Genomic DNA, 12,212 nt, shown 5'->3' with positions numbered 1-12,212 from the left:
TCGTTTGGGGTTCAAGGCCTCAAACAATGAAGCAGAATACGAAGCACTCATTGTAGGGCTGAAGCTGGCAGCGGCAGTACAAACAGATGAGGTAATAGTTTTTTGTGATTCACAACTGATAGTTAACCAGACAACGGGCGAGTTTGCTACCCGAGATGAACGAATGTCAGCCTACGCAAAGGAGGTCATTAGGTTGTCAGCCTTGTTTCAGAACTGCCGACTACTTCAGGTAAGCCGAGATGATAACAGCCACGCCGATGCGTTGGCCAACTTAGCTAGTGCGGTACAACCTGGAAAAGTAAGGACCATAATGGTTGATTACTTGTCGGGCCCGAGCATCGAACCACTGACCACAGAGCGCGAAGCGATGTGTGTGGACATGGGACCAAGCTGGATGGATGCAATTATTACATTCCTGAAAGAAGGAAAGCTGCCAGACGACCACAAGGAGGCACACAAGATTAGATTGAAGTCGGCAGATTCATTCTGACAGTGGAAGGACATCTCTACAGAAGATCCTTCACTGGACCCCTTTTGAGGTGTGTACATCCTTTACAAGTTGAAGATTTTTTATATGAAATACATGAAGGAATCTGTGGAAGCCACACCGGGGGCAGATCACTAGCCCATAGGGCCATTACCTAGGAGTATTGGTGGCCCTACATGCAAAAAGATGCAGAAGCCTATGTCAAGAAGGTTAAAAAATGCCAAAGGTTTGCACCACTGATACACCAGCCAGCAGCAGACCTAAACCCAGTATCCAGTCCTTGGCCATTTGCCTAATGGGGCATGGACCTCGTTGGGCAACTGCCCCAAGCAACTGGACAAAGGAAGTACCTGCTGGTAGTAACAGATTACTTCACCAAATGGACAGAAGCGGAGCCCCTAGCCAAGATCCGAGATGTAGACGTGAAGAACTTCTTATGGAGGAACATTATCACCAGATTTGAAATTTCGAGAGCAATAGTTGCTGACAATGGAACACAATTTGACAGCAAGCTAATCAAGAGCTTCTGCGCAAAGTTCAAGATCAAGAACTACTTTTCAACCCCAAGTTTTCCTTAGAGCAATGGACAAGCAGAAGCATCCAACAAAATTATCTTGGATGGGATAAAGAAGAGGCTACAGACAGCGAAGGGAAAGTGAGTGGATGAACTACCAAGTATGCTCTGGCATATCGAACTACGCCGAGAAGATCAACGGGGGAATCCCCCTTTGCCATGGTCTATGGCACAGAAGCTGTCATTCTGCTGGAGGTCGGCATCCTTGGGATCAGAACCCAGGGAGTAGAGAACGGGACTAATGATGTACTCTTAGCCCGAGATCTGGACCTACTAGAAGAAAGAAGAGAAAGAGCTGCAATTCAGCTGGCAGCATACCAGCAGCAACTTGCCAGAGCTTACAATAAAAAAGTTAACCCAAGGGAGTTCCAAGTTGGCGACCTAGTCTTGAGAAAAGTCGTCGGCAACAAGAAGGATCCCAGGGAGGGCAAGCTTGGCCCAAACTGGGAAGAACCTTACAGAATCACTTCGGTATTGGGTAATGGGGCATATCAGCTTGAAGATAATGAGGGCAAAGAATTGCCGAGGCCTTGGAACACTTGTAATCTGAAATTTTTTTATCATTAGATTTTCCTTGTTTCTTGCCGACATAATGAATAAAATTTCAGTAGAATTCTTCTACATTTCTTAGATACTTGCCGATATTTCTTGAATACATGGATAATGAGAACCCAAGTGGAACTGAGGTTCACATTGGGGGGCAGAGAGACGATATGATGTTTAACACTTGTTGAAACTTGGGAAAAGTTTACAAGTTGAAGTTAAATCGATATAATGTTTAACACTTGTTGAAACTTGAGAAAAGTTTACAAGTTAAAGTTAAACCGAGATGATGATACTTGTTGAAACTTGAGAAAAGTTTACAAGTTAGAGTTAAACCGAGATGATAATACTTGTTGAAGCTTGAGAAAAGTTTACAAGTTAAAATTAAACCAAGTCTGTATGACCGAGGTGTGTCGCCCCGAGAAGGTTACACAAAGATTGAAGTACATGTTAAAGATACAAAAAATATTCTAAGTATAGAATCATGCAAAAGCAGTAAAGAAAAGACAAAGATACAAGCATTCAGAGAAGGAAAGTTGTATTAATATTCAAAAAAGGCACGTCGGCCAATAGCTTACAATTGTTCCCAAAAGAAGAAAAGCAAAAGTACAAAAGATGGAAGAAAATAACACCAAAATTAAGAGTCTTCAGCAGTAGGCTGGGTTTGGACCTCGGAGGACTGCTGAGAAGACATCTCGGCAACCTTCTCAGCCGCAAGTTCAGCATCAATTTCCTGAAGGGTTTCATCTAGGCTCTTATCAGCAGGGGGCATGTCTGATGACGCCTTCTCTGGAGCAGCATCCTTGGCGACTTCCTCATCCTCCTCATCTTGAGTCAAGTCCAGGACTTGCTCATTTTGAGGAGGAGACTTGACCCTAGCAACGTCTTTGGACTTCCTTACCAAAACCTCCTCCTCCTCGGACTTAGAGTCGTCGTCGGCGGATTGGCTTGGAGTTGGAGGGAATGGAAGAGGAATGGCATCGGCATTCCTGAGGGGTGAGTCCTCGGGGACATCAAGCTTTTTTAGAAGAGACATCCAACCAAGGGTGAAACCCTTGTTGCATGCCTGCTTCACTTGCTTCTCGTAGCCCGCCGTGACATCGGCTACCCCTTCGTTATAGCCCTTCTCATCGGCGGCCTTAACTTCGGCCTCTTTGGTGACCAGGGCGTCTTGAAGCTCCTTTTGGGCCTCGGCCATCTTGTCCTCGGCCTCTTTCAGTTGGGCTTGAAGAACTTTTTTTATCGCTTCAGCAGCACCTGCTTTCTCTTCGGCGTCCTACTGAGCCTTGATAGCATCCTCAGCTTGATATTCAAGGGTCTTCATCTTTGACTGCAAGTTCTTATTAGTCTTCTGAAGAGTGAAGACCTCCATCTTCTTCTCGGCTAGCTTCTCACGGTTCTCGAAAGATTGAATTGAGAAGGAATGAGCATGCTGGATGGCCTGAAAGTGAACAAAACAAAAGGTATTAGGAAATTTTCTAAGTACTAGAAAGAAAGAAAAAGAACCAAATAGAGGCACTTACTTGAACAGAGCGCTGAAGCATCAGAGCATTGTTCTCATACTCACTCAACTCGGCGTTTCGATCGAGATCGCCGGGAAGAAGCAAAGCGGTGCTGAGGGCAACGCCGACATTGATGTCATCGGCGCTATCGTTGGCCATAACGGGTTTATCTTCCAGAGTGATTTGGGGTGCCCAGGGGGCCTCGTGCTTTGAGGACCCCGAGGTGGTTACAGCAGACGACCTCGGCCTCTTTGATCTGGCGGATTTGGCAGGATGTGTTTCAGCAGATCTCTTCTCGGGAATGGAGGTGGTTTTCTCACTTGGAGCCAATTTGAAATTGGCAAAGTATCCTCAGTGTCAACCTGAGTCACCTTTGCCTTTGGTTGAGCCTTCTTCACCCTTTTTTGTTTTGGCTTTAGAGGTTGAGTTGGCGCAGATTGGGCATCAACTGAATCAGGGATAATTGCCAAAAAATCCTTAGCAACTGCCTTTTGGAGACCCATCTCGATGGGAAAAACTGTTCGACGTCGGCAACGACGTTGGGATATCGGAATCAGGTATGGAGTCGAGGTTGAAGATTGCTCAGTTGGATCAGAGGTTGATCCTTGGTCTGTCCGAGATGCGGACTCAACTTTTAGAGGTTGAGTTGGCGCAGATTGGGCATCAACTGAATCAGGGATAATTGCCAAAAAATCCTTAGCAACTGCCTTTTGGAGACCCATCTCGATGGGAAAAACTGTTCGACGTCGGCAACGACGTTGGGATATCGGAATCAGGTATGGAGTCGAGGTTGAAGATTGCTCAGTTGGATCAGAGGTTGATCCTTGGTCTGTCCGAGATGCGGACTCAACTTGTGGAGTTGTGGCAGAAGGTGGAGAAAGACTTTTCTTCTTCTTTTTTGGGACGTCGGAGAGAGCTGACTTGTAAGTGGGGATAAAGTTGAGAAGCAGAGGGGTCTTCCGCTTGTGAACTGGTAAATTCAGTAGTTTCTTTAAGTCTTTGTTGGGAAAGAAAGACTGACGGAAGCCCTTTGGTGGCTGAGGAAGAACTGCAAAGTAGAAAACAACATAGATATTAGAACAAAATGTTGAAAACTTTATACAAGAAAGCAAGAAAATTTGTGAAGGATGGCCCTTACCAGCTCTTTCCCCGAAAACTGTTCGACTAAGGGGATAAAGATGGAGGTCATCGTTTGGCTGAAACTCCCAGTTTCCCGAGACGATGAAGTAATCATCCCCTGCTCCCTTGTTGGAGTCAGGGAGGTCGGCAATGATTTTGTATTCAGTGGACCTCGGTTTGAGGTAATAGATGTGGCCTTTTTCCGATTTCAGGCGACACATGGTATAACAGTACTGGAAATCGGCAAGAGTAATCCTAGCACTCTCTTGTTTGGCTAAAGCTATGGTATTGTTAATAACTCGGTAAGAGTTGATGGCAAGTTGCATTGGGTTTAACTTATAGAAATGAAGGATTGACGGAAAAAAGGGTCAAGCGGAAACCTAAGTCCACACTCAATAAATGCAACCACTGGAAAAGACATGAGGTTTTCATCGGGCATGATAGAGTCATCCTCCCCAGCCAATCTCAGATGAACATCGGCCGGGATTTCGAACTCCTGCCTAAAGTACTCTAATTTTTCCGGGGTGTTTACCTTGTATTCCCACATACCCATGATGTCGGCTTAAATAGAGGTATCGGATTTCAGGAAGAAGTATTTTTGAGGGTTTAAATGACCTTGGCTAAAAACCTAAAAGTGTACTATGGCAAGGGTTTGTATGGATTTCGAAGGAGTTCGTTCCAGTTTTTTCTAGCAATTTGTGGGTTTTATAAACAAGTCCCAAACCTAAAACTATGGAGATGAAGATTGAAAGGACGAATCTGGAAAATAGAAAAACAAGGATCCGTTTCAGAAACAAGAATGGTGATGAAGTCATCAAGAAATCAAGACAAAAAGTTTGCACAAATGTATCAGGCCAAGTACAGTGGCAGAAACCAACAGGTATGTGAACTGAGTGCTCAAGACATGGACCAAGAGCAAAAATATGAAATAAACATGCTCATATACATGATCCGTGAATCAAATATTCAAGTAAAACAACAATGACAACTAATGATGAAGTAAAATTTCATGAAACACAACAAGAACTAAAAACCAGGAGGAATGGTGACTTACCAGAGAAAAGAAGCCGATGCTTGAGATCGCCGAAGTCAGAAGAACGGCGGCAACGGAACAGATTGGCGAGAACTTCGACGGAAGAAATGGATGGAGCAAGTTGCAGAGCTTCAGAGCTTGGAAAAATGGAGGATTAGAGGAAGCTAGAGAGAGAAAGAGTTCTGAATAAAGACAATGTAAAGTGAGAAAAACGAAAGGGGGAAACAAGTTTTGTTAAAAAATTGAAACGGCGCCAAAAACAGGGCAATTAATGTGCTTGGAACAGCTAATACGTCAGACGGCGCATGTAGGCGCGAGACGGCTTACGAACGCGTAACAAGTACGATCCAGTAAGGGGAAGGCACGTGGCCTAAAATGGTTGAGTTGTTATGTATAACAGCTCATACGCGTGAAGAAGCTCTTGGAATTCTTGATCTCTAAAAAGACATATCGGCCTATGATGATGATCTCAGCTAAGACGATGTACTGGCAGGAAGGAATGATATAGGTTCCATCACCTCAGAATGCCGAGGTAATAGAACCTAGGGGGCAGTTATGGAGATATATTTTATGAGTACCAACACGTGGCTAAGGTGACGCCGACGTGTCAGCCGAGGTGCCACGTGTCCTGGTCATGACGCCGAGGTGATCTCGGCGAGGCCGAGGTTACCTTCGAAGATATCGGAATCCGAGATAAATGGATAAGGCACAAGAGTCCTAGAAAGGAGGAAGACTACAGTTGGGAAAGGATAAGACTCTTATGTAGTTTATCCCAATCCTACTAGGAGTCCAAGATTAATAGTAATCCTAAGTCCATTAGAGCTAGGCTCCTGTTGGGACAAGGATTGAGTTAGCTATAAAAGAGAGGCACCCCCGTGGGTCTAAGGTACGCAATTTGTATTCTGAATAGTGAGATTAACACTATTGATTATCTTTGAGAGATATACTGACTTGATCGTCGGAGTATCTTCTCTTTCTGTTGCAGGTTAGCCAGGTGTCATCTATTCTGCCAGTGTTCTCCAGTTGAATACTAAGTTGGTAATGTGGTCGGAAAATCACCCACACACTTACCTTTTCATTTTTTATTGATGTTGTGCCTTAGTTATAGAAGATTTCTTTGGTGCTCATCAATAAAGTGGTCTTCTTTTGCCTTTCATTTTTTATTGTTGTTGTGCCTTAGTTATTTTTTTTGTTTTTTTGATCTGCAGAATAAAAATTTATTGATGTAAAATATCAATACAAAATGTACAAACAAATCATATTAAGAAAACACAAAAGGCCAAGATAAAAACAAATCATAACTTGAAAGTTATATCTCAACTAAAGTTGAAACATAAAATAAACTAATCAAATGTGGAGTCAATGGCTAAGAGTGAAGTAAAAATGAAAAAACACAAAGGTAAATCAAATGAGACCTGGGCAAACTAAACACCCTCTAAACAAAGTCATTCAAATTCAATGGCCTTGACTAGAGTTGTTGTATCTTAGTTATGCATGATTTTTTTTTTGTGCTCATCAATAATGTGATTTTTTTGGTTAATTAAAATATAAATAATTTTTTCTAACGAATCTTACATTATAAATAATATTAATTATCAAAAAAAAAAATGAGACAAAAGCCGAGTAGACCGCACAACAGCGACCTCCACCACGTCCAAGGCAGTACACCCTTGTGCATGGATTGGTGCCCCATAGAGGGTACTGACTAGCACACACAGCTCACACACTAATAAGTGAGAAAAATTATTTGGTGTTAATGAGACACTACGTGGTGATGTTACTCATCAATTATAATGCATCATATTCGCTTATGTTTTTTAATTATCTAGTATAAAATTATAAATTTCACTTTCCCTATCAATTTTAATACCAATTAACTTCTTGAATGAAATAATATGAACATGAAAAGTCACAACAACAAGAGTTGTTCGAATTGTTTAACATATCTCGACAAATCCTCCACCCATGCCGAGACTAGGAAATTAAAAAAAAAAAAAATTCTTATAGTTTGACTCTAAAAATTAAATCTAAATAATTATATAAAAAACGTACCACCAATCATTCTCCACAACCCTCAAAATAACCAACTCTGTTTCTTATGCTAGCATGTGATAGATCATGTTTTGATTTGAGTCATGTCATATGATGAAATTATTTCATGACCCCGTGGCATTGTCATTGCTGCCTGCTTCGTTGAATTTGTGATACCCCGTGGCATTGTCAGTGCTGCCTGCTTCTTTGCATTTGTGATTGATGAAAAGGTTGACATTAGTAATGGCAACGGATTAGAGTGGAGTCGGAGATTACACTTCCTCGTTTGGACTCTTGAAGGTAAAAAAATTTTCGTTTCCGCTCCCAATCCCCAGCGGGGATGCCATCATCCCGCACCCGCCCCCGCTTCCTAAGGGGGATTGGATTTCTTTGATCCCGAAAAATCTCCAATCTATTTTTTTTAATTTTTTTTTTTGTAATTTGTTCAACACAAGAACAATTAAAAAAACTTAATCTGTTTTTAGTATGTTTCATCGTCGTCATCAACAACAACAACAACAACAACAACAACAATCATCAACAACTTAAAAAAAAAAAAAAAAGATCTGAAATTGTTTATTAACAACAGGCATCTGAAATTGTTCATCACACACACACACACACACACACACACACACATATATATATATATATATATATATCAGATCTAAGAAAACCTTAACCAAAAAAAAAAAAAAGATCTAAGTTGTTCTCACAGATTAGATCAGACAGATTGAGAGAGAGAGAGAGAGAGAGAGAGTTTGATTACACCAGGTTGGATCAGATTGATGATCGGATTGATGATCATGATGTAAAGCACACCATTGATGGTGATATGAAGATTTGAAGAACGTCAATTGGCACACTGGCCGGTTTAAGCCGTATGACGTCGTCTAGGTCAAATCGAAATCCAAATCATCCATCGAAGCTGTAGCGGAGGACGTTGCGATGAAGGAGGCGGTGAGTGATGTCAAAATCGATGACTGGGAGAGAGAGAGAGAGGAGATAGTGTGAGGTTTGTGTGTGAGGATTTGGTTTATATATATATATATAAAGGGGTATAATAGCAATTTTAGTTCGAAAAAACGGGATGAGCCGGGGTCGGGGCCAGGGCTGGGGAATATATCGCCATCCTGGGCTCGAAAATTATCCAGGATTCATTTTTGAATACCATTCCCGGCCCGTCGAGAGTATTTTTCGGGAAAAAACCATTCTAATCGGGGTCGGGGGGCGGGTCCCCGTCGGGCCGGGTTCAAATTGAAATCCCTAGTTGACATTCATGATTTTGTTATTTGAGATGAAAAAAAAAAGAGCAAAGTAGATGGTGGTTACCACTAGGCTGGTGGCCTAGTGAAGAAGGTATCTTTCTCCACAAGTGTGACTCAAGTTTGACTGAAATATTGGGTAATTTTAGTGGCTCTCTGCGGAGACCTCGTTCTGTATGATTGAGCTTTTCTGGTGCCTCGGTGGTGGGTCATTTCCTATGGATTTGGTTAAATCAAGCTGGCAACCGGTTATCTCGGGGTCTAGGTTCACGGATACAGTGATGATATCTCAGAGCATCCTTTTTTTAAGATTAAAAAAAAAAAATTAAAAATAAAAAATAAAAAAGTAGATGGTGGTTGGTATATTACCCGTGTTTCGTGATGTCTTAAAAATATTGAATAATTTTTTTTTAAATAAATTTAATTTTGTTTATGTTTATTTGTCTATATCTATCATATATATATATATATATACATATATATTATTATAGAGTGAAGAACTGGTGGTGCTATTGACACAAATGTATCTCATATATTGGGTGTCTTATATTTTGGATTTTCTCAAAATATTCATAGATTTGGAGTTTTTTTTGTAAAAATTATATAAAGAGGAGGACCGGTCTCAAACTCATGGTCTCTTATCACTTGAACAATATATATTATATGTGCATTTTTTTTGGTTATTTTTTTTTATAATATCATTATTTTTTTTTAAATTACACACACCTCATGTGTGCAAATCGTTAATATATATATAGCTGGCCTTGAGCTAAATATAACGTAATCTACAAATTCAAGCAATTTGCAAAAAAAGAAAAAAGAAAAAGGTGAGTTGCAGATTCAAAATAAAATAAATAAAAAGGTCCCCTCCAACTCTCTAAATAGGGGTTGGTTGGTGATCACCGTGTTATTATTATTTTGATTAGTAATTGGTCAACCAACTAGTCACTATAGAGTTTGAAGTATGAGTTTATATTCATTTCTCATCAACTGATGCTTGGGGCATGTGTTAACTCCAAACTCTTCTTTAGTAATGTTTTTATAATATTTTGTATGTTTTTATTAATAAAAATTTCTTTTATCGTTCAAAAAAAATTATAACTATATATCCCTTTTCAAAGGGTGGATTTCTTTCAATTTAACAAAAAATAAAAATAAAAAAAGTTGGATTCCAACTACGAGTTTCAGACTTATTTTTACTGACTTGATTAATTAAAATTACTTACAATAATTAGAAATTTAGAACCTAGCGTGCAATTTGATCATTAAGGCCCATTTCAGGCTTATTTCAATAATTATTTTGTACAACTCGTCAAATAGATTATTCTTATAAAAAATTAAATTAATTGAATATCAATAGTTTTACATTCGATTTATGTGATTTTTAATATAAATAATCCATTCAATCAATTTTATGAAATGAATAATTCAAATTATCAAGGTAGGGCCATAGGAGCAAGGATCATTTAGAGTGATTTTTCCCTAAAGTTTCCTAGAGTGCTACATTATGTGGTTGAGATTTACTGGCAAGTCACATCAGAAAAATTGATGTGACTTGTCAGTAAATCTCAACCACACAATGTAGCACTCTAGGAAACTTTAGGAAAATTTCACTCTAGAGGATCCTTGGTGAGAGCCATAATGGCAAACTGCACAGCGTGCATGGCAAAGAAGCTGTTTTCATCCACGTGAGCTGTCATTAATTAATATTTCCATTTTTTAAAAATAATATGAAGATCACAAGAATTCATTTTTATTGGTGCACAAAATTAAGATCCTGAGCTAGATCACTAGCTAAATGTAATGCCATAACATTCATGTAGATAATTTCAATTCAACAACAACAAAACTACTCTTTCTTTTCAACTGAATGTGTGAAGTTATCCATGAGAAACACCATAGAAAACGAAGAGCGATTGACATTTTTTCTTTTCTTTTGTCTCTATACAGAATCACAAGATGGTGTTGGTTGAAGCTGATGGAAACTACCTACAACCATTCGCGGTGGACGATATGGACATTTACTCCGGTGAGAGCTACTCTGTTCTATTCACTACCGATCAAAACCCTTCCAACAACTACTGGGTTTCAGTAAGTGTAAGAGGTCGAAAACCCAACACCACTCAAGCACTAACAATACTTAACTATCACAACACAACGTCTGCCTCAAAACCTCCACCATCACCGCCACCAGTGGCTCCTCTATGGAACAACTATACCCACAGCAAATTATTCACCAAAAAAATCCTAGCCCTAATGGGAAACCCTAATCCACCTCCGACCACCCATCACCGCCGTATCATCCTCCTCAATACCCAAAACTACATTGACGGTTACACCAAATGGGCCATCAACAACATCTCTTTAGTCCTACCTGCCACGCCTTACTTGGGTTCGATAAAATACAATCTAAACAATGCTTTCGATCACAAAACCCCCCCGGAAAACTTCCCAAGTAACTACGATGTCATGAAACAAGCCCAAAACCCAAACTCAACGTACGGGAGTGCAGTCTACATGCTCAGTTTCAACACCACAGTAGATATAATCCTTCAAAATGCCAACGCATTGGCCGTGAACACGAGTGAAATCCACCCGTGGCACTTACACGGCCATGATTTTTGGGTTTTGGGATACGGAGAGGGAAAGTTTTCGAATGAGAATGACGAAAAAAGCTTTAATTTGAAAAACCCGCCTTACAGGAACACCGCGGTGGTGTTTCCATTCGGATGGACCGCTCTGAGGTTTGTGGCGAATAATCCAGGAGTGTGGGCTTTTCATTGTCATATAGAACCTCATTTGCATATGGGTATGGGGGTTGTGTTTGCTGAAGGTGTCCGACGGCTTGGGAAGATACCAAACGAGGTCTTAACTTGTGGGTTGACAGGGAAGATGTTCTTGAACAACAAGAATGATTGAGACTAAGTTGTAACTTGTTATTGCACTATTAAGAGTAGTAAGTATTGTGTGTTGATGTTCAATGTGGTGAAGACGAGGACAAAGTAAAATTTAGTGATCGATGAAGGGTTTTTTGTTTATGAAATTATATCTATCTATTTATCTGTCTACTATTATAAAATGGGGACAAACACTACTTTGTTTTTCTCTATTTAATTTTTCTTATTATTGTGTCAAATTTATTTGTCTCTGTTATGTAACCTTTTTGATAAGCATGTGACCATGTGGCTTTGCGGAGTGTTAAACTTGATAATAACATTTTAATAAATTATATTTTTATCTTATTTTATTTATTATGTGATATGTTATAATTGAATTATTGATAAACAAGATAACTGACTAATAAACTGATGAATTGTTGACACAAGACCTGTCTGCACTCTATTTGTTTAACAATAATGTATAGAAATAAAAAATTTAACAATAATGTATAGAAATAAAAAAAAAATTGTGAAAATCATCTCGAAGTTGTTGGTCAATTAGCCAGTCGATTCTAAACTTTTTTAGTAGTTTAGTTGGTTGTTTGGTCATAGCTTCCAGATGGTTTTCATGAAATATTTTCGTCATCTGTAACAATTTTTATTGTTTAATAAATTTTACCTTGCTACTAAATATGAATTTTTTTTTTATTGTTTAATAAATTTCACCTTATTACCAAATATGAAAAATTGTCTATGATGAACGCGATCGATACTGAAAA

At 39.5% G+C, this 12,212-nt stretch overlaps 1 protein-coding gene across 1 annotated transcript in view; it reads left to right on the top strand.

The window, feature by feature from the left end:
* Nucleotides 1–11,690, top strand: part of LOC145806664 (L-ascorbate oxidase-like) — a 32,137-nt gene extending 20,447 nt beyond the window's left edge. The window contains exon 5 of the mRNA XM_082904141.1: nucleotides 10,505–11,690. Within this exon, the coding sequence (XP_082760267.1) occupies nucleotides 10,505–11,473 (969 nt within the window). The 3' untranslated portion in view covers nucleotides 11,474–11,690. The remainder of the gene's footprint in view (nucleotides 1–10,504) is intronic.
* Nucleotides 11,691–12,212: the final 522 nt, after the last annotated feature.

The sequence above is a fragment of the Camellia sinensis genome, chromosome 14 (assembly GCF_055761805.1).
Source record: "Camellia sinensis isolate YWXY chromosome 14, ASM5576180v1, whole genome shotgun sequence".
NCBI classification, from domain to species: Eukaryota; Viridiplantae; Streptophyta; class Magnoliopsida; order Ericales; family Theaceae; genus Camellia; species Camellia sinensis.
Note: the sequence above shows the minus strand (reverse complement) of the source record. Positions and strands in the feature narration are given on the sequence as shown.